We start from the raw sequence: 21,150 nt of genomic DNA, 5'->3' as shown, positions 1-21,150 counted from the left end.
GTATGTAAATATCTAAAGATTTCTGTATGTCCTGCAAATTACCTCTCAATCTTGTCTTTTGCACTAATGTAGTACAACATTATCCTCTCCACCTGATATGCTGCAAACTGAAAGCCTTTACTCCTGCGAAAGATTGTAAACGTTAGATGTTGTGGAGGTTGAAGCAGGAAAGAAGGCGACTCAGAACACCAGCAAGTTCCCCTCTTCTCAGTCCAGATTGTACATGTGATTGTAACTGGGAAGTACCTATACGTGCCACAGAGCTGTGTCGGATCATGTCCCATGCAGCCGCAGTGGTTGTTTACAAACTCAAGCAGAAATTGAATGTTTGTCCTTGTGACTCCTCTTGCTCATAGTGTTGCTGCTATTCTTCTTCTATGGTATAGCATTTCCCCTTTTGCGTTACTCCATCTAAGTCAAAGCTACAGCAGGTTTGAGAGCTGATATGTAATTCCAGTTTGTCAAATGTGTGTCCCTTTTTTTTTGATATTCAGTTCCTCTCCTTTCCCCCAGAATGTTTTGGATGTAATCTTGTCTTGTTAGTTGTTATTTGTGTGATTTTGTTAGCTGATGATTTCAGGTTTTTCAAATAAATTTGATTTAGCAAAGTTGTTTTTGTTTCATGACTTCTATTCACTCACTACACTTTTTCTATTCCTGAGCAAATACATGTCTCAAAACCTGAAATGAAAGTGAAAACAGGAACTGTGCTGTGATATATTCAGCAAGAGATATCACTTCAACTCAAGTTTCCAGTGAAAGCTGGAGGGGAAGCAGCAAATTTGTTGTGTGCTCTTTCTAGTGGAAAAGTATCTGCATCTGCTTTGTGTAAGTTTCTTTTGCTTTCAGTACTTTGAAACCCAAACATTTAAACCATTTAGACTGTCATGTCATGTCAGTGTGGTCAGACTTGTATTTTACGATTATTTCCTGCTCTTGAACTTTAATAGGCGAGCAGCACTTGAAAGGAAAAATGACCTCTTTGTATAGCAGCCTTCATGACAGTTACGTTTCAAACAAGGGGGTAGGACTACGCCAAATATAACATAAAATAAGTTATTCAATCTGTTTTGTGTGACACGTCTTTCTCGTTCTTGGACTTGGTTTTTCTATCATAACTTTGTGTTGTTAGAGGACGACCAGCTGTGTCACATTAGCTGTGGTTTTGGGCTGTCTGACAGTCCTGGGGATCCTGCTTGCCATCGCTGTGCTGGAAAGACCACCGCCCCCCAAAGATCATGAGACTCTTCCTCAGGAAGCTGGTGGGAGCAATTTCTCTACGGACCAGTGCAGGTAATAATCCCACTGAAGCGCTTCACTGTCTCTGAACACTGGTGTGCCCGTCAGTGGCCACTAGGGACAGAAAACATTCTTCAGCTGTTATGATATAATAAAACTCTCAGTGAGCTTAATACTGTAATAGTCGAGAATAACTATTTCATAAGTGCACTGGTTGAACTCACTAATAGGCTGACTGCTTTCAAGTAAAAGTACTCTAGTGAAAAGGCAGAGGATGAAAAGATAAATATAGTAAATTGCTAACTGAGAGATATCTGTTGAACCTTAGAGAGTGGCATACTGTTACATACAACACATAGAAACTGTGCTCTCTCTCATGGCTGTCAATGTTGTGGAATATTCAAAATTCGGATGTGTTAACGTCAATAAGTTGTTTTTTCATAATATTGTATATATAAAGTATATTAAATTATCGTTTATTATGGAATTTCTTTATATGATTTTTTGCCAGGTCTTGGGTTGTTTTTAGGATTCAATCTTTTGTGTGATTCTTTTACATATACAGATATATGTCCATATATATATATACATGCTATATATATGTATATGTATACTTAGTTACATAAGTATTGTGATAGTTGAATTACTGTACATTTGTTTCTTCTATTCAACGGGATATTTGATATCTGTTGGATTTACAGTTTAACATTATGTTATAGTGTCATATGCAGTAAATTTGAGACTTATCTGAATATTGATTTTAATCATAGTAATGATCATTTTAGGTTTTAGACCTATTGTATTGTATGTGATGATATAAAATAGTTCCCTATCACACAACTTCTGTCAGAAAACTGATGTTTGGTTAAACACAGTATATGCTGTGTCGTAAAATAATAAATCACCATTCCTTCCTCTTTATAAGATCGCTGTAGTGAATACTTTGTGGTCCATATTCTTCTCATTTTGAGGCATGTTTTTAGCGAAGAATCTGAAAGTGAAATCAGAAAACACACAGTATCTACATCCATTGACTTAATGATTAATGATTCTCTAAATTCTCTTAATTGTCTCTCTCAGTTATAATTTTCTCCAGTTCAGTTTCCACAGAATTCCCTCAGCAGTCTTTTGTCTTTCTCTTAGTATGGCCCTGGTGGAGAGCATCCCTCAACATGTGAAATATAAACCCAATGCAACACTTGGGATCCCTCTGGAAGAAGTCTGGAAAGATCTTATCTCCATGGCAACCGACCAAGTGAACGTGGTGTCTTTCTACTGGACTTTAACTGGAGAAGACATCAACGTGAACTCTTCCTCTGACATACCTGTGAGTTGTCAACTAAAACACAAGCAGCATCAAAAGAATATCTTGTTGCATTTATGGAGAGGGTCTTTAATACTTGTCTTGGCAGGGAAGGGACATCCTGAAAGAACTTGGAGAGTTGCCCTCCAGGAATGTATCTGTCCGAGTGGTGACCAGTATTCCCAGCGTTAGAACAAACTCCACAGATTTAAAGATCTTAAAGCAGAAAGGTGTGTTCTCTACATTCACTGCAGCCAGTTTTGATTTGTAATGTGCTGTGCCAGCCACCTTCCTTCATCTAGCCTCCTTCTGTCTAAAGGAGTTCAGGTGAGGAAGGTGAACTTTGGGCGCTTGACGGGGGGCGTCCTCCACAGCAAGTTTTGGATTGTGGATAGAAAACATGTGTTTATTGGAAGCGCCAACATGGACTGGAGGGCTCTCACACAGGTGATACCAAAAAAATCTACAATTACTGATGCTTATTTTAAACCTTAAAACACTGACTGATGATTTCATGATTCACTTTCGTCTGCAGGTGAAAGAACTGGGAGTAGTCGTCTACAACTGCTCCAGTCTGGCAGAGGACCTCCATAAGATTTTCCAGTCCTACTGGGCGATGGGACACTCCAACAGCTCCCTGCCACAGCCCTGGCCTGCAAAGTATGACACTGCCATCAACAAACATCACCCCCTGCTGGTGAAAACTGATAATATCTCCAGCAGGCTTTACCTCGCAGTGAGTTCTTTAGGTTTCAGTTCCTTTTTACAGGAAGCTGTTATTCTGAAGGACAACCTCTATTACAGAAGAACCTGAATCAAATGTTTTTGCTGTTATTGTTATTCCATATTTGCATTTCACCCCAGGGTTCTCCACCATCTTTCTGTCCTCCATCGAGGACTCGGGACCTGGAGGCTATCCTCTCCATCATCTCAGAGGCCCAGCACTTTGTCGATGTAGCCGTCATGGAGTATTTCCCCACCACACGCTTTGAAAAGCCTCTGAGGTGAACCTTCCCCACAAAAATAAAACCATTTGTCTCCATGAAACCATTCACCTCTTTTGCTTTATGTCTTCACTTTGGATTCTTTCATTGAACAGATACTGGCCATTCATTGATGACGCCATCAGGATGGCTGCATTCGAGAGGAAGGTTAAGATCCGGATGCTGATCAGCTGTGGGCAGGACTCTGATCCAGCCATGCTGCCCTTCCTTCAGTCTCTAGCCTCAATAGACAGTCCTTCCCAGAATATCAGCATCAAGATAGTAAGACACAACATGAAGTAAATGCCTCTGCTGGGAGTAAACTTTGCCATCTTTGCCACCCATTTTTCTTTTTTTTTTATTTGCACATTATTCTCTTTTCAGAAATTGTACATTGTTCCTCTGGGAAATCAGTCTGATATTCCATATTCCAGAGTCAACCACAATAAATACATGGTGACTGATGAAGTAGCCTACATTGGTGAGCAACTGATTATCTTCAGGATTATAATTTCCACACATTAATCACTGAGTTTAAACTCACTTCAATTCTTGTGCATTCACGTGTTCAGGAGGCAGTTTGTTGCATGTGAATTGGTTAATAACTGACCAGATAATGTTGTGTTTGCTCCTCAGGTACCTCCAATTGGTCAGGGGACTACTTTCTGACCACAGCTGGGGTGGGTCTGGTGATTTCCCAGCATGCTCCTCACCCTTTATGGAAGACCAAGGCCCTGCAGAGCCAGCTCAGGGCAGTCTTTGATAGAGACTGGCACTCTGAGTTTGCTGTGCACCTCACTGACCTGGGACACCACCCAGACTGTGCACTATCAAGATGACAGAAACTCCTTCATAAAAGTTGCACATAAATGTATTTTATTATCAAGGCCATGTTCACACCATAGTTGTGATTTATGTTGCTGTTATGTTATCTTTGTCAAAATCAGCAGTTTTGGTAGATTCTTCCATGCTTTGAATGCTAAAAACGATATAAATTCTTTAAAGTGACTGAGTGCACTGAAAGGGAGGATAAAGAGGACATTTTTAAAAATGAAACCCTGACTTCAAAAGTTTGTATTTATAATGTAATGCACCTCTACACATATGGTTTATTGAGTTATTATTCATGTTTGTATTATATGTAGTGAGTGTTTAGTGCAGTTGATTGTTGAATGTATGATTACAGAATATGCTGTAATTATTAAATATGTACGGTTGATATACTTCATTAACCTTGAAATTTCACTGCACCTGTACAACCCCTGTGTCACAGCCTTGGTTATATAAGTGTCACCCAGAAACACTTATTTTGGCATTGTGCATTGTGTCTTATGCAGAATAAGAAATTACAACATTTGTGACTGATAACATAGTCTCCAACTTTAAGATTTATTGAAAAAATTGTGCTATTTGGTTTGTTTTAAAAATAAGAATAAGCAAAAGTACATTGACACACTTATAAAATGATTGACATGTGCTCTGTTTTTTATGCTGTGAAGACATTCCCCTTTTTTGATGAAACATGACTTGTTTCTCTAAATATAGTCTCCAAAAAAAAAAGTAAAAAAATCACAGGTGCAGCCATATCCACAACACAGTATTATCTTGTCAGATGATAATTTCAAGTCTCAATGATAGATAATGTTATAATGTTATCTATATTTTTTGTTATGTTGAATTAACTGTTGAAAATCATTGGAAAAGATCAATGCACAGATGCATGGCTGAGTGCATCTGTGTGTGTTATTCCCCTCCCTGGCAGTAGGCGGTGCTGTGATTAAAATGCTGTCTCCATAGAGACGGAGCAGGGCGGGGCTCCGGCTTGTGTAGTACGTGTGCTTCACAGCCTCACAGCAGTTGGCTTGCGGCCAGTAAGCTAACAGTGCAGTTGAATTGAAGTCAGAACCATGGTGCTACTTGAAAATGATTCGGTAAGAACAAAAAGTACACTGTGAATAACTTCTGTTGATGTTAATGGTTATAAACTAGAAACTGACACTGTCTGCTTTAATGTTTGCTGTCTAATAGCTAACTGCCTAATAGCCTAAACGTTAACCAAGCTAGTCGTCAAACTGACTAATTAGCAAGCCTGCTAACGTTAGGTTGAAGCTAACACCGGTTTTGCGTTAAGCTGGCAAACATGTATGTTAACGCTTGTTCATTTCTATATATTGCGAGCAACGAACTGGCTTTTGTAACGTAATCCCCGCTATAACTGGATTTGTGTCTTGTTTAAGCTAACGTTATAGCTAACATTTCCTACATGGACACCAATAGAGTCAAACATGCACTGTAAGTTAGCACTAGCGCTAGGTTAGTAACGTATTTTTAGAAGACAGAACTATTTAAAGTACTTAACAAACATGTTGCGGCTTTCTGATTTAGTTTCTTTAATACTAGTTAAACTAAATGTATAGGTTGTCTACCAGGTCATTTAAACAAATGAACTTAAATTACTCACATGCCAGTTCATTGGGTAGCGTTAACGTAGCTACACTTAATTGCTACCTAGCTAAAGCTAATGCAGTTTAATATAATGGGCTGAAATGTTTCTAATATGCTGCTGTTCTGCCTGTGTATATTAATGAGGGTAAGCTAACATTTAGAAACTCCTTTCAGTATGAGGCAACACAATTCAAAACCTCCACTAACAAGAAAAGGCCTCTCTGGAACAGTCTCAACAAAACTGAAGAAAAGTGTATAATCAGTCCATGCCGGTGGAGAGCATTTTTGATATGTCAAATGTTTGTGATGACATCAACTGCAACCCCACACGTTATTGATCATTTGGACAGGATTATTAAAATATAATTGTTTGGGCTTAAATATTTGTTTTTGCTCTGTTGTCCAGTTCCTCACAGAACTCACACGGCTGTTCCAGAAGTGCAGAACATCTGGCAGTGTTGTCATCACACTAAAGAAATGTAAGTAGATACCTCCTGAGATTTAGTATCATTTGAGTTCAATCAGGAAGTAATGCTGTGAGTTTCCCCTTTCAACGTCTAAGCAGCTGAAATGGAATGTGTTTCTTCTTTTCAGATGACGGGAGGACCAAGCCGGCCCCCCGAAAGGGCCACGCAGAGTCATTTGAACCAGCAGACAACAAATGTCTCATCAGAGCGTCCGATGGCAAGAAGAAAATTAGCACAGTGGTGAGCTTACTTGATCTTATACATGTCTGATATTTTGCTGTTGATGTTTTTCACAAGCTGTTAATGCTAAATTTTCATTTCTTTCAATTTCAGGTCAGCACCAAAGAAGTAATCAAGTTTCAAATGGTAGGATGAGTCAGTTTTCTGAATTTCACTATTGTTTGGAAGCTATTGCCCTGCAGATTTTCTTGATTGGATCTCCTTGATGTTATTAAAAGACTAGATTATCTTTTGTTTCACAATCTTTGATGAATGAGCCGTCAGAACTTAATCATAAACAACTCCTCTTTACAGGCATACTCCAACCTCCTTAGAGCTCACATGGATGGACTTAAGAAGAAAGATAAGAAAAACAAAAGCAAGAAGACCAAAGCCACCCAATGAGCAACAGACTCTTTAACATAACCATGGGTACCTAAACTGGCCTGTACTATCTGAGGGAATGCCTCGCCCGGCTTACTTCCCGCTCACCTGAGGCCTCAGAATCACTGTTCATCCACCCGGTGACTGCTTAGAAATTATGCCATTGTTTGCATGGTGACGTCTCATCCCTGGCCGGTCGGCGCCATCGGTGATCTGGAACAGAAAACCTGAGGATTTCTTGTAACTCACACAGGATGAAGAAAGTCAACTTTATTGAATCTCCACCACTTCGGCTTCGTCATCAACAGCTGTGTCACCCCTGGAGCCAAATCCATGGAGCCCAATGATTAACTGCCTGTCATGCTATTTAATTGTTAAGAGTCCCTATTTATGTTATGTTTACGGCTCTCCTGTGAGCGGTGCTGCCATGTTTCAATTTGACTCGATCTCAAGAATATTCCAGTCATTGGAATTTTTTATTTCTAACTAAAAAAATCTTTCAAATTACTGTTAAGTTGCTTGGAAAAACTAAATAATTTCATGTATTTTTTTAAAACCAGTTTTACTGTATTCAGCTTTTCTTTTGTTGAATTTACTTTAGTCTGTTTTTATTTTACCTTTTCGAAGGACAATGAATATTATTTTGCTCCCTTGTTTTGAAACACAGTTCCATACCTAGCTGCTGAACTGGCTGTCTTAAATTGTTAAACACCAATAAAAAGTACTGTATAGCTTCAGTTAATGTGGTTAATTGAAATATGAATGAATTCAGTAGCACAAAAACCTGTTAGTCATAGATTTACTGAAAGGCATTGAGTTATGAATACAGAGACAGAGTATTGGCTGTAATTCTAATCTCATTTCTGTTCATCACAATCACAAGGCAGGTTCAACTACAGCCAGTCTCTTTTGTCAGCCATTTGTATTGTCTTGTCACGAGTCCTGCAGCAGAATTTAAGTTCAGAAATAAAGTGCTTTGTGAAAAGTCACTGCATGTTTTGTTTTTTTGTCCATTGTGATAAATAGCAAAAAATGACTGGTAAACATGAACGATGTAGAAAAGGAGACAGTAAATACACTATATACATAAACACATTTCTGTGCTGTTCTGGTAAAAACAGTCTTGAGTTGTGGCCGAGAGAAGAAGCGTCTCATAACGCTGTGTTCCTCTTGTCCGGTCTGTCCTTTGGGGAGAGAGCTAGCTGGCGCTGTCGGTTGCTCTCCTCCTGGTATCCCTGCTTCATGAGGCTGGTCACAAACTGGAACATGGTCTGGATCACAACATACATTGAACTGGGTCAGGGTCCCCATAGGTATAGGGCATTCATTCTTTCAAACAAGCTTTGAATTGTGGGAAATGAAAGTATTCTTTTGTGCGCAGACAAGATTGTTTTACTATCATCTGAAGAAAAACTATATATTTATTATTATCTATAGTGCTTAATAATTAAATGTTGGGTCTTGGTCAAAAGACGTGTGCACATTGTGCTACAACTTTGTTTTAATAATGGAAAAATCAACATTAGTCTGTTAAGACAGCCTGTGTTGGCTGAGAGTTAAAATGATGTACATTTAGGATGTTAAAATATGAATATAATACTGAGAATTATGTTGTATATTGTTAAATGAAGCGCAGATCTTTATGTGCGAACTTCACCACTGTGTTGAAACCAGTTTGTCAGTCTGGAGGAAGAAAAGCACATTTGTTCAATGTGTCTAAATTATATAGAAAAGGAGTTCCATTTTGTTTTCCACCATCCTTTTTTTAAAGCTTTTTTTAAGAAATTGATTTTGTAATTATGGAGGATGCACAAAGATTGGTTTCACTGTTCACATATGAAACATTTTAACGAACCAGTTACTAGAAAAAAACCTAGGAGACGAGAAAAAAAAAGCTCCTCATCAGGACAAACTTGCGGCAGTTCTTTTTGTATATAATCCAATAGTTATTTACATAAATATGCAAATTTGAAAGTATATAGAGGTACACATAATGTTGTAATTTGTTTTTTTGTTGGATTTGTGTATGTGTTTTTTACGTTTGATAAATAATGGTGTCTTACAATATAAAATAAACTAACTTCAGCCTCTAGAGGGCAGTAGAGGCCATTAAACGAAGATGTACACAACTCTACCCTTACATTTAAATGTTGTCATTTTTCTTCCCAGGATATTTTCATAATTACTGAAATATAACAAGAGGCTACGAGACAATACAAATGGCTATGTGTTTGTAATAACGTCTTAAACCCCTGCCAGAAAGCTCTACACTGAAACTAAATTCACTTTAAGAAAAGAGATGTATCTATTGTGTTACAGCAGTATTCGAGTGTCTATGTATTAATAACACAGGGGATCCTAAAGTGACTTAACATGATGTGACAGAGCCATGTTCCATTTTCTCAATATGCTCGTGTATGGTTCAGTGAGATGCACATTTCACATCAGTCAAGCTTGTGGTCGCACTGGTTTCCATCTCGACATGTTACATTGCGCATTAAAAGAGATGTGCAAGAACTCTGACGCTGGCTGCACACATCAAGCCTATCTCACAAGGCATTTACCCAGAAGGCCTCTGATTAACGCCCACATAAGGAGACACAACAGGTCACACAGTGGCGCTCCTTACCTTCCATGCCTCCTCCAGCTCGGCCGTCCACCTCTCCTTCAGGATGGGCTGCACAGCACAGATGAACTCTGCTCCGACGTACTGGAAAGTAATTGTGTGAGATACTTACTGACGTGCTCATGCCTTGCTAACTAGGCTAGTATCTAGTTTGTGTGTCACTGCGTTGTTGTTATTTGCAGTGATGCTGTGATGTTAGGGGTCTCAGTATAATGGTGAGTCTGATGAAGAGCTACAGTATCAGCTGAAATTAGAATTGTACACAAATCAGCATCACAAAAGCAGACTGTTGGGGTCATCAGGGTCTTACACTGTAGTACTTAGGTGGGGCGTTGTAATGATAATGGCTTTTTCCCAGCTCCAGGGCCAGAGCTTCCAGTCTCTCCAGCTGGTCCAGTCTGGCCACGCTTTTCTCGATAAAAGACATCACCCTGAAAGAGATTGGGGAGGGGGGGGGGACTCAGAGCCTGATTGATCCACCAGTGAATTGTAAATTAGGAGCAGGCGACTATCCACTGCTACACCTCCATTGTAGAGAGAAGTGTGACACTCAGGATGCTTGGTGACATTCTGCAGTTTCACGAACCTCAAATGCCAAGAAAAATAAACACAATTGATTGCATATCTATCAGTCTAGATCACCCTTGAGGCAAATCACACCACTCGATCAACAGGATCAATTTCCTTTGTTGCTTTGCAGGTGTTTCTGACATCACTGCAGAGTGTGTGCGTGACAGTTTTGAAGATGAATATGGAACAAAGGGTTAGAGTTGGTTCAGCTCTCCCTTCTCTGTGCCTCGCCGCCACATTGGTGCTAATGTCCCTGAGTGCGGTTGAAGGGCCATTTGGCCTTATCGCTGGATTTGAGAGCAGCCGGTTCACGCTGGGACGCGGGACACATTTTGTGCGCGTCACCGCTGCCACGCTAGCCTCTGTACCTTCAGGTCCTCAGGCAGTAATTGGCTGCTTTGGCCTTGTGTGTAGAGACCTGATGCACCCTGGGAAACAACAGACAAGTGGCTGTGATGGATGCTAGAAGCTCCGTCTGCAGCAGAGTGGTAAGCATATAATGATATGATGCCTGAGGTGTTTTGCTCTGCCACTTATCTTGTGATTTGTGTCTTGCGCTGTGTACTGTGTGCAACATGGTGTTATCATGTGTTGTTACAGAAACCTAAATGTAAGGTGGATCTTAAAAGATGAGTCCAGTGATATTCTATATTTTTCCCATGAAATGTCCAAAGCAATTATGTACTGATCCCAGTAACTTGTAGCATCAACAATTCCAAGATCACTGTCTTGTATTGTTACAAGATCCACTTTTATGTAATTAAAAGTGATAATGTTAGTTTAAAATGAATTCTAATGAACACATTTGGAGTATGAGGTGAGGTGGTGTCGATGAAGTAGCTCCTCTGATAGGGCTGTGGGGGTACAACATACAAACGAGGTTGTGAATGTGTATTAATACGCGGCTGAAAATAGTCCCCCAAAAAATGCACAATTTACACCTGTTTGAAATACGTTTGCTAAAAACTACAGTGCCCAGCTGTTTTCGGAAATGACTGTGCCATATCTAAAAATGAAACTACATATTTGTGAGCTGTTTTTGAAGATTTACTCTTGACTATCGTTGGACTAACACGTTGGTTTTCGTCTTTTCATGGGATTTGTTGGTAATGATAAAACATATAATAATGCTAGCCTCATCCTTTTTTGCATTATGGCAGAAGCCAATGAGTGACTTTGAATACATTTTAGTTTAAGCTAGACTAGCAAGCACTGGATATCAATATGCTCCCCTGCCCAGTGTATACCATGCAGTACTGTGCTGCGCTGTCATTGGCTGGTTTATTCAGTTTGTTCCTGTGGACGATGCTGATGTGTGAGTTGGAGACTGACCGCAGGCCATGCGCCCTGAGCTCCCGGCTGGTCCGCAACCTCTCCAGGTCCTCCACGTCTCGGAACAGGAAGAAGACGTCCTTGCACTCGGGGTGGGTTTCAAACAACCTGTTACCAAGACAACAACAGCACACGCAGCCGTCCGTGAACCTCAGAGAGACGCTCACAAAGAGTAGCCTGTCATATTCATTCCCACACGACAACAAACACATGACATAATCCCAAGGGTTTCAGCGTGGACAGTCCCACAGCTGTAATGTGTGAATGTGTGAATGTGTGACCGTGCAGCTCATCAACACAACCATTAGAGGCTTCTCTCCACCCCACACTTTGAATAGAGATCTGATTGTGCCTTTCTTACTCTGTTTCTTCGTATCATCACTGCCCTACGCTCCAGTATTTTACACCCAACAGCTGCAATCAGTAACAGGCCATGGTGGATCCGTGAGTTTTGTCAGTAAGGCAATCCATACCCTCATTTCCACCCGGAGCCAGGACAGAGTCTGGTGGTTACATGGAGCCCCTGCTCCTGCTGGAGTTTTCCTTTTCTGATTTAACCTCAATCAGTTTCCTTAACCAGAGATCTGCCATCCAATAATCAGAGAGCCATCCAGTCTCCAGCTGAGGTACCTGTGATTAGTCATGCTGCTACACAGTTGCCTCTTCTGTATGGGAGTTGTATTGTGCTCACAATGAGATGCGAAGCCTTTGATAATTCTGCTTTTTTAGTATGTGGTCGTGTCGGAAGGAAAATGAGAGGAGAATAAAAGGATAATGATAGACAAATGAACGTGAGCATGTGGCTTTATAATTTAAACTTGACTTAGACAGGGTCTTGAGCTGAGAGTTGGCACTGATTTCATTGTTATTGTGTGAAATACTAGACGACCTAATGTAAACTGCAGGGGTTTGCTGAGCTAGGCATTAATAATGAATTATGATTTAAAATACTTGTGGGTGTGGCAGGTCAAACAGAAGCTTATTCTCTCTTCTGTTTATTGTTTGTTTGTTTCTTTCATGGCCTCCAGCTCTGCTACTGAGAGGGGGGGAAATAAAAGCATGTGTTTTTACACCTGAAACACAGAGCAGAGTCCTCATGAATATATGCATTAGATGTCTATAACATGTGGCCCCCTGTGATAGATAGATGTCGAGGGAGAGGTGTTACAGAAGTGTTGGTCTCTCTTATGGTTGCTGTGAAAAAAGTAGTCTCATGTCTGCCTGTTTTATATTTGTGTAACCCCATAGGTTGTCCCTTTTAAAGTATAATTGAACTCTGTTATGACCGGCATTGCTTAGAAAATGGAAATATTCAGGCTCTATTGATTTCAAAGCATCCTGAATTTACGCCTGATTGGATGACATAAGCTGGACGTGTGATGCTACAATGTTTGCACTCCAGTGTGAGCGGCTTTCTCACTATTCATACCTCCTGCTCACCAGTTTTAGAAAAAGGGGAAATTGGCTGCAACATGCAGAGAGCTGGTTATTTTGTTCCTTTGTGTGCACCTCTTGTAGTACATGCAGACAATGCAGCACTATATAGCTCATGTGGAATTTTAATTGCTGTTGTTCATGGGTTGTATTCATAACTATTTTGGCCCTCATGAATAGAGCCCACCAAAGCATATAGAGTATCTTATATAAATCTGACAGAGGAATATGGTCAGAGCAAGCACACAATGAAAAACAGGTGATTCCCATTTTGCTGTTTTACTGTAATAGTTGCAGTTCTGTCATGAGGTACAAGCCCTGACAGCCTGGGGGCCTTGGGGTGGCACTGACCCGACACTAGAGGCCCACTTATTTCCAGGCTAACACGCTAAGGTCAATCTCTTCAACTGTTGAGGTCACCCAGGGGACACATGGCCTTAATTGGGCTTCCAGCCATGTGCCCGGTAGCCTCTATGCTGTATATGCAGCAGCTGCCACCATATTCTCTCATTTGTTTTATTTTCTCTGCCACAGGCAAGAGATGTTTTCTCGGACGCTGGTCATCATCGTAATTGATAAAAGGCATTTTCATGATGGTCTGATGCCTTTAAGTGTACAGTACTACGGCAGCCCCGGAGCTGTATATCATTATGTAATGTTGTTAAGATGTGATGTGAAGTGAAAAGAGGGGAGGAGGGGTATTCTGCTCCGCGCTCTCAAATGAAAAGCTGTGGGTCAGGAGGCAGAGCAGAGGGATGTGGTGGAGGTGGGGGGATGCTGGGTGCTCAGTTCCCGGCTTGTATGAAAAGTTCAGGCACTGTGTCATCATCATCACAGCGGATCTTTGGTCTTGGGCCAGCAGGTCAGAGCACAGCGCAGACCATTCACTGAGCTGTCTGATAAGGTTAAACTGGAGAGTCAACATTTGCTCATTTGAGTATGGGCCATTTAAATTCACATGATATGGAACATGCCATTGAGAGTTGGTCCTATTTTGTGTCCTGGGGGGGTTTGGCTGCAAAACCCACAATATTTAGCCGACATTTAGCAAATGACTTACTTTATATACAGCAGGCTCTATATAACATTTCTGCGGGGAATCGCAGTGTTTATAAAGGCTAGCGTGACCTGATGATACTTATTTTAGTGTCACTGTAACACTCCTGATCCCATAGCTTTGCATTACCTTCCCTCTAATCAGCCAACTAGGCAAATGTCTCCTCAATTTTGAGTTATTTGACATGCACCCAACGCTGGAAAAGTACAGAAAAGGCTTCAGCATCTTACCTGACGAACATAATAATCCCAACTTTGGCTATATCGTCCCGGATAACTTTCCACGAGTCCTTGATCATCTGAACCTGGTCCTCGCTGGGATACGCAGCAGCAGCAGCAGCAGCATCTTCTGTATTCCTCCCTCCAAACTCTGCTTTTGCTGCCAGACCTGATATTGCGCAGCCCATTCTTCATAAAAAAAAAAAGAATAAATAGACGATGATGTTTTTGCGCCAGGAAGAAAAAAAACGAGGGTTAATTGATTTTGTGCCAGAGGAAATCTGCTGTTGCTGGCATCTGGTGGTTTAAGTGCACGACTCTGATTGCGTCTTGAACTATACTCCTCTGGTCTGGTGTCACGGATCAGTGTCAAGTCAGCAAACAGGCTTGCACGATACAGGTTCCGGTCAGTGGTTCATGTAAGCACATGTAACGGGGAAAATATAGCAGTACTTTTATGTAGTACGCTTTTATGTTGAAGGGTGGCCATGTTGACTTCCGGTGTGGGTCTGAATATTTATGTCTGACTTGACGCAGCGTTTGAAGGCAAAGATGATGCAGCTGGGAGGGAAACAGCGCGCTGGCTCCATGAGGGTTGAAGGATGGACTGTGCAGACATTTTAAATAAAAGGTAGCTAACACAAATAAAAAGTAAAGACACACTCACGTGCCCACCTTCTAATACTGGCACTACCTGCTACAGCCTGTCGCTGATAGCAGATTTAGATTGAAGCACACTGATCAAATCAGGATGGTCAATTCAATATTTTAACCCTTGTGTTTTATTGACACTGGCTGTACTTCCTCAATGTTCGGGGTCCCATAGAGCTCAATGCTGTATGTGTAAAAATAATATATTTTGCCTTTACTTCTGATCTTATTAAAACACAATATGTTGCAGACAAAGGTAAAAACAACCCTTCCATTTGCCATAAACTGGGCTTGCACATTTGATAATAGTGACAGAAAAGAGGATAAAACAATGTTATTAACCAAGTAAGAAAATATTTGATGTACTACATGTTCTATGGGCTAAACGTGGGCAAACACTAATGTGTAACTTCCTGTAGCAGACTTCTGAAACATCATCAATTAAAAGTGTTTAATTTAAAGTGTCAAGCTGATAAAACAATGTTAAGGATGTTTTTGAGGGCCCAGGGTCTCCAGACTCCAAACACAATGTTAAGGTTTATTATATCTTTTTGTCCCATTGATGTTATTTTTAGTCACAAATGCATTAATTACTCTTGTCTTGTCTATTGTCATCTCATGTCAACAAGACATTCCTTCCACATGTTATGTCCACAACACTGTAATAAAATAGTCTTGACTCTCATTTAACCCTGTATCACATCCTCTAAAAACAGAAAGCCTGTCTCAGTCTTATATAAATAAGGAAGCATTCTTCACTCCATTTAACCAGTTGATCGTGGACGTTGTAGCTACACAGAACTGATGGATCTACTGTATTTGAGATGCATGACTGTGTAAAGAGGGGACCCATGTGAACACTTAACCATTTCTGTTTTTATTGAAAATATGGGGAACTTCAAGTATGAAACAATATATTTTTCTGGAATGGAAAAGTAAAAAGGCTTGCTACTAGTCAGTATTTACATGAGGCCAATCTCTCCCAAATATACAGCTTCATAAATAATATTAAAGAAAATATACAACTTGTTAAGAAAAATAAAGCTCCAGTGATACAGTATGTGAAAACAGTTGTAGAAGCAGCTACAGTAGACGTGGAGGCAGATTACTGCTGTGACCACATGCATTAAAAGTTGGTGTTCGCTCAGCAGAGCTCTCTGGTCAATGAGACTTCAGCTCCTTGTTGCTTTCCCCTGAAACTCCAGCTGACAGTTTACATGGTTAAATGATAATAGTGTCATAGTGATTATAGCAGAGAATCACCAACCGTGGGAGGGGACCAAGTAGATGCATATAATAATAAAGTAGAACCCAATCTTCAGTTGATACAGGGGACTATATACATGTTTTTACGTGTTTAGTATTGTACAGTGCAGACACATACCCAATGTACAAATATTGCAATACACCTTTTAAAAAGACAATATGCTTTCCCCTCGTGCCCCCAACCAATAACCAATAATATCCCTTTTATGTTTCACTGGTGCCAACATCACCACTGTGTCCTCTGTACTGAAAACAATGTGCAGACAAGAAGTTGCATTCTTTTGAGGGACAAACAGGAAAAAGGGACGTTGAGAAGCATCAGTTAACTGGCAGAGAACGTTTCCATGTGAAAGTCCCTGATAAAAAAAATGTACATAATTCACCACATGTTCATGAGCTTGTGCTTAAGCTCTGGAACTTCTCCCGTAAGCTTTTCACTAGATTACTTTCTGTCATCTTCCCTGAACTCAGGGCAGAAGACTTTGTGGCAAAGTCTGAGCCCTCCTGGAGGAGGTTGTCCCTGTCTTGTAGTTTGCCAGTTTCTCTTGTTAGCAGAGACACCTGACTGGCTGTGTAGCAGGTCCTTACAGACTCCTGAAGGTTCTGTACTTCATGGAGGGGAAGAGACCCAAGCATGTGGTCCAAGGAGCTCCACCTGCACAGCAGGGGTTGAAGCTGGGGCTGGGGCTGGGGCCAGTCCTCCTCCCCACGAGTTTGGTGAAGGTCAGAGGAGCTATTGTACTTGTGTGAGCAGCCATTACACCTGTTTGTGCAGCACTCCAGCATCCCGCTTGGGACCGTGCAGCTACGGGTTACTTTTGAGGAAGTCTCTGTGTATTTGGTGCGCAGCTCCTGTACATCAGGCCAGTGGAAGGTGTCTGGCTGTGGGCTTTGTGGGCAGGTGACTGTGCTCTGGGAGCTGCCTCCAGAGCTGGGGGTCTGGACTGGGCTTGGAGAACACTCTTCATGGATGACCGCCTGATCGCAAGTGTTCAAGGGCAATCTCAGGTTGGGTTTACCTGCATACATACACAAAAAACAGACACACAGAAAAGGCTTTTCAGTTTTCTCCATATATGAGCTAAAGAGGTAGGTAACGGCAAAAGAACGCAACATGGCAATCATTTGCATCCTATTTACCCTTTTTCCTCAATTGCATCTTCTCCTCGTGGACAGCAGGCATATTCTTGAAGCTCTGTTGACTTGCTGGTTCTCGGTTCCTCGGCCAGAGTATTGGTCTATTATTCTTGATGCGCTGACTGTACTGACGTGCCAGCTGGAACACCTTGTTTTTCACCTTTCCCATGTCTTGTAGGATCTGGTCCTCGTCCATACTTGCCCGAAAGCTAATGATCTTGGGTAGCTGGCCGTGGTTGACACGGCCATTCTCTTGAGATATGGGGGTCCCACATGTCTTAGAGTCCTGACAGGATCCCCCCTCCACTGCTGGAAAGGTTGGGGTGGGAGACGAGATGGAGGAGCCATCTGATGCAGTGCTTATGTCAGACTCTTCTAAAATCAGAGGCGGTTTCTTACTGGTTCTAACATCTGACGTGTCTAAGCTGAAATCCTGTGCCGCTTCTAATCTTGAGTCGTGAAGTTTCTCCTCTGCAATCTGCTGGACTTCCTGGCTCTCCTCCTCCAATTCCATATCTTCCCAAACCTTGAGCATGTCTGATGAGGGTCTGAACTCTTCATCTGTGGTAGAGGCATCCGTGACGCTCTGAGATCTAGCCTTGGCTTCCACTGGTCTCTGTGTTTCAGCTTTTGGATGAGTGAGAGTGTTTCGACTCTTTTCTAAGCCAGGAAGATCAAACACAGACCAGGAAGTGGGGCGGTTCCGAGAGAGGCCTTTCCTGTGGACTGGGGCGGCCTGCTCCTGAGGAACATCATTGAGCTGTCGGCTCAGGTGCCGGACCAGACCTGCTGGGATATAGGAGAGACTTTCCCTGCGCTTGATGCTGAAGTTAGCATCTTGGTGCTCAGCGTGCTCGTAGTATCTCCTGATCTTGTGGATGAGGAGGCGGTCTTGTTTAGAGAGAGTGGACCTACGTTCCCCTTCGATGAGGGCGTTCAGTGCAGGTACATTTGCAGGCGTTGATAGATTAGCCTCCGAGGTCACCTGTGGCTGTGGGGAAGAGCTGGCCAACATTTGAGTCTGTTTCTCCAAGTCCATGCAAGCTGAGGGGCTTTTGAAGACGTCGTTATCTATTGAGGGTGAGGGGCAGGCGAGGGAGCCCAGTTCTTCTGAAACCAGACTGCTCCGTCTGGACAGGCTGCTAATGAAACGCTCAGCTATCACACTTGCCTGGTCCAATACAGAGGAAGGAAGGATGCTTTTATTGTCTGAAAGTGCCTCCTCTTCCTCCTCTGAGAGCTCCCCGTTCGTCAGCACACTTGTCTCCTCCGCTTGGAGACCAGAGGAATCACTCTCCCCTTCTTCTTCCTCTCCAGTTTCTCTTGAGGTATCCTGAGGTTCTGGTGTGTCGGCTTCTCGTTGCAAAGGGGAGGCGGCAGACTCGAGGTATTGGGAGTAATGCACCTCCAGCTGATGGCTCGTCTTCGCTTGAGGGATGTGGCCTAGAGGGCACAGCTCCTCCACATTGACCTGAAACATGATAGGAGTGTTTGCAAAGTGGGATGTAATGAGTAAAAGAGACATTATGATGGCGGCACTCTCCCTTCCCCATTAACTTAATGGACCTTTTCAAAGTCAACCAGGCAGTTTAATCTAAAGCATCCACAATTTATGATGCATGTCTTTTATCTTATGAGGCCCACTTGAGCTTTATTACACTGACCTGTTTCTATCCTAAAATTAAGGAGACGTGATCACATTTGCAGCTTGGTTGCTAACGACTCCTTATTGGACCATTTCCGTTACCCATAGTGAGTTAAATGGTGAACACTACGATCTCTTCAGCTTGAACAGCGCTCGTAGTGCTGATGCCACCCTGGTTGGCCATTAATTTGAATCTGTTTCCAGGCGTTGCCTGCTCTTTTGGATTTCCTGGCAATTGCAAAAAGTGCAGCTTGGAGCTGTGAGGTGGAGATAAGGTTAGGGAGAATAACAGCCTACACTCTGCTCAGACGCAGGAGCTGTATCGCAAAACTTACCATGAGAATCAGGTGAGACCTGCACCTGGCTCCCAAATACATGTTGCCTCTCAGTGGGAGTGCTGACCAAAGAACAGCAGTGTGTGTGTGTGTGCATTTTATTTTCCGGGCACTAATATAGCTCCAGGCATGATTCAAATAGGCCTCAGAGAAATGCTGTGCTCATGGCAAAGGGCACCTATTAGGTAGGAAACTTACTGGAAAGTAATAATGTAGTACTGAATCAGCTTGCTCTCATTTACAGATAGACTATATAACAACAGCAAATACACTGAAAGCGGGTCATTCAAAACATACAATGGTTAGAAACTTAACAACAAACTAAGCTATACAGAGGGCACGAGGATAGATGGACATTCTTTGCCACAGTGAATAAACATGTGGCCTCAGAGACACGTGTGGAAATGAATAGATGTGTGTATAAATGTATACAAGGCTTTATTAAATACCTGTGTGGTGAGATTTTCTTTCACGTCCACATGTTTTTCCTCCCGCCTGCAAGTTTCTACCTCCTCCATCTGTGAGGTTTTCAGTTCAGCCGTATCTCTGTTCTGGTCATCCTGAAAGAGCAAAACACGACATTAACCGGAGAGTTTTTATTCTACATCATCCTAGAGCTCACACTGTGAGGCAGCATGAAGCAGAAGAATCTGTCACAGTGGACAAACATTTCCTAGACACTGTGTATTGAGCCTTGAAAAATCCACCACAATGGTTATAATAAAAGTCAAAGTTCAAATGACAAGTATTCATTCATATTCAGAAACAATACTGGTACAACAATTAACCTTAACAAAGACTTTCTAATTATGAAAAATTCAGAGGGGAAATATGATTAGGAAATATGGTTATCAAAGAGCAAAGCTCTCGCTATTATAATGATAATTTCATTTGATGGCTACATTAACCTTTGAAGTCAAACAACATTTAACAGGGCACATTAAGCCACTGGTTATAATGCAAATGCAGGCAGGGTTTCAACAGCACAAGCTTCAACATCAATCATGTCCCACAAAACACAATGAAACACAGCTCACTGTTAACTACACAGATGAGGAAAACATGCACAGTGGGATGAACTTGAACTCCAAAACAAAACAACACAAGCAAAGACATGCACCCAGTTTGACTTTTAATTTCCACCCATACATTTTAGAGCTCACTGTTAGCAGTTTGGGAGAACTTCAGTCCATGCACTTCAATAGCATGCATTCAACCTGAGGCATTCAATGTGCACAGTGCAAATGGTAGCAGGTGTTAGTTGGTTCTGTTTATGGGGGGGGGGGGGGGGGGGGGGGGGGGGAGGATAGCCAGCGTGGGAGAAAGAGTGGCAGAGAGTATTGATAAGCCAGCGGAATGGAGCAGGAAATGGGAAAGCCGTGGGTGGCAGAAACCCTCACCGTTGTGAAGTGAGTAGAAAGCAAAGCCCTGGCTCTATAGTGCCAGCAGGAGATGGCTGCCAGCACTGAGCTGGCAAAGTCGGCTACCTGGTCGTCTCCCATCAGTATATCTTCCTCGTAACTCTCCCCCTCCTCCTCCTCCTCCTCCTTTGCCTCCTCTGCCTTCTCCAGCTCCAGCCTCCCCTCACTGGGTGACGAGCCCAGTTTCGGGTCACTGTCAGTAGGACTTAGCTGCTCCAGAGAGTCCCTTCTGGGAATTAGATCCTCCACACATGGCCTCGCAGCCTGGGGCTCGCCTAGACTGGAGGCCAGCGTACTGACACTAGTGGCTGGCTGAAGGGAGCACCTCTCCCCCAGCAGTGCACCCTCACTGTCTGCATGCTGTAGCGTGAAGTCATAGACATGTGGTTTGTTATTGCAAGGCCAGTGCAAGAGCCAT

General features: G+C 42.1%; 4 protein-coding genes across 4 annotated transcripts in view; 2 read left to right on the top strand and 2 right to left on the bottom strand.

Annotated features, from left to right (window-relative positions):
• The first annotated feature begins 762 nt into the window (after nt 1-762).
• On the top strand, nt 763-4,972 carry LOC139297681 (5'-3' exonuclease PLD4). The gene is made up of 11 exons (XM_070920450.1): nt 763-828; nt 951-1,024; nt 1,133-1,293; nt 2,383-2,566; nt 2,652-2,772; nt 2,862-2,989; nt 3,078-3,278; nt 3,407-3,546; nt 3,642-3,807; nt 3,910-4,006; nt 4,162-4,972. The coding sequence occupies exons 2-11, from the start codon at nt 974-976 to the stop codon at nt 4,362-4,364; spliced, it is 1,452 nt and encodes a 483-aa protein (XP_070776551.1). The 5' UTR covers nt 763-828; nt 951-973; the 3' UTR covers nt 4,365-4,972.
• A 162-nt stretch (nt 4,973-5,134) lies between these two features.
• On the top strand, nt 5,135-8,029 carry srp14 (signal recognition particle 14). The gene is made up of 5 exons (XM_070920577.1): nt 5,135-5,456; nt 6,377-6,449; nt 6,565-6,677; nt 6,771-6,803; nt 6,972-8,029. The coding sequence occupies exons 1-5, from the start codon at nt 5,433-5,435 to the stop codon at nt 7,059-7,061; spliced, it is 333 nt and encodes a 110-aa protein (XP_070776678.1). The 5' UTR covers nt 5,135-5,432; the 3' UTR covers nt 7,062-8,029.
• A 162-nt stretch (nt 8,030-8,191) lies between these two features.
• Nucleotides 8,192-14,465, bottom strand: xgb (x globin). The gene is made up of 5 exons (XM_070920912.1): nt 14,290-14,465; nt 11,569-11,676; nt 9,977-10,097; nt 9,670-9,750; nt 8,192-8,311 (listed from the first exon to the last, which is right to left on the bottom strand). Exons 1-5 carry the CDS (start codon nt 14,463-14,465, stop codon nt 8,192-8,194), a joined length of 606 nt encoding a protein of 201 aa, XP_070777013.1.
• A 1,319-nt stretch (nt 14,466-15,784) lies between these two features.
• Nucleotides 15,785-21,150, bottom strand: part of LOC139297626 (pleckstrin homology domain-containing family G member 3-like) — a 28,978-nt gene continuing 23,612 nt past the window's right edge. The window contains exons 16-19 of the mRNA XM_070920374.1: nt 20,712-21,092; nt 19,761-19,871; nt 17,335-18,790; nt 15,785-17,213 (exon numbers count right to left, since the gene is read on the bottom strand). Coding sequence (XP_070776475.1) covers nt 16,585-17,213; nt 17,335-18,790; nt 19,761-19,871; nt 20,712-21,092 — 2,577 coding nt within the window. The 3' untranslated portion in view covers nt 15,785-16,584. The remainder of the gene's footprint in view (nt 17,214-17,334; nt 18,791-19,760; nt 19,872-20,711; nt 21,093-21,150) is intronic.

This window comes from Enoplosus armatus, chromosome 15 (genome assembly GCF_043641665.1).
Source record: "Enoplosus armatus isolate fEnoArm2 chromosome 15, fEnoArm2.hap1, whole genome shotgun sequence".
NCBI lineage: Eukaryota > Metazoa > Chordata > Actinopteri > Centrarchiformes > Enoplosidae > Enoplosus > Enoplosus armatus.
Note: the sequence above shows the minus strand (reverse complement) of the source record. Positions and strands in the feature narration are given on the sequence as shown.

Coding starts and splice junctions, on each gene's coding strand:
- LOC139297681 (XM_070920450.1), top strand. CDS start 974: ATGACCTCTTTGTATAGCAGCCTTCATGACAGTTACGTTTCAAACAAG. Junction 1,294..2,382: donor TTCTCTACGGACCAGTGCAG/GTAATAATCCCA, acceptor TCTTTCTCTTAG/TATGGCCCTGGTGGAGAGCA. Junction 2,990..3,077: donor ACTGGAGGGCTCTCACACAG/GTGATACCAAAA, acceptor TTTCGTCTGCAG/GTGAAAGAACTGGGAGTAGT.
- srp14 (XM_070920577.1), top strand. CDS start 5,433: ATGGTGCTACTTGAAAATGATTCG. Junction 5,457..6,376: donor TGCTACTTGAAAATGATTCG/GTAAGAACAAAA, acceptor TCTGTTGTCCAG/TTCCTCACAGAACTCACACG. Junction 6,678..6,770: donor AGAAGAAAATTAGCACAGTG/GTGAGCTTACTT, acceptor TTTCAATTTCAG/GTCAGCACCAAAGAAGTAAT.
- xgb (XM_070920912.1), bottom strand. CDS start 14,465: ATGGGCTGCGCAATATCAGGTCTGGCAGCAAAAGCAGAGTTTGGAGGG. Junction 11,677..14,289: donor GGGATTATTATGTTCGTCAG/GTAAGATGCTGA, acceptor TCTTGGTAACAG/GTTGTTTGAAACCCACCCCG. Junction 9,751..9,976: donor CCCCACCTAAGTACTACAGT/GTAAGACCCTGA, acceptor ATTACTTTCCAG/TACGTCGGAGCAGAGTTCAT.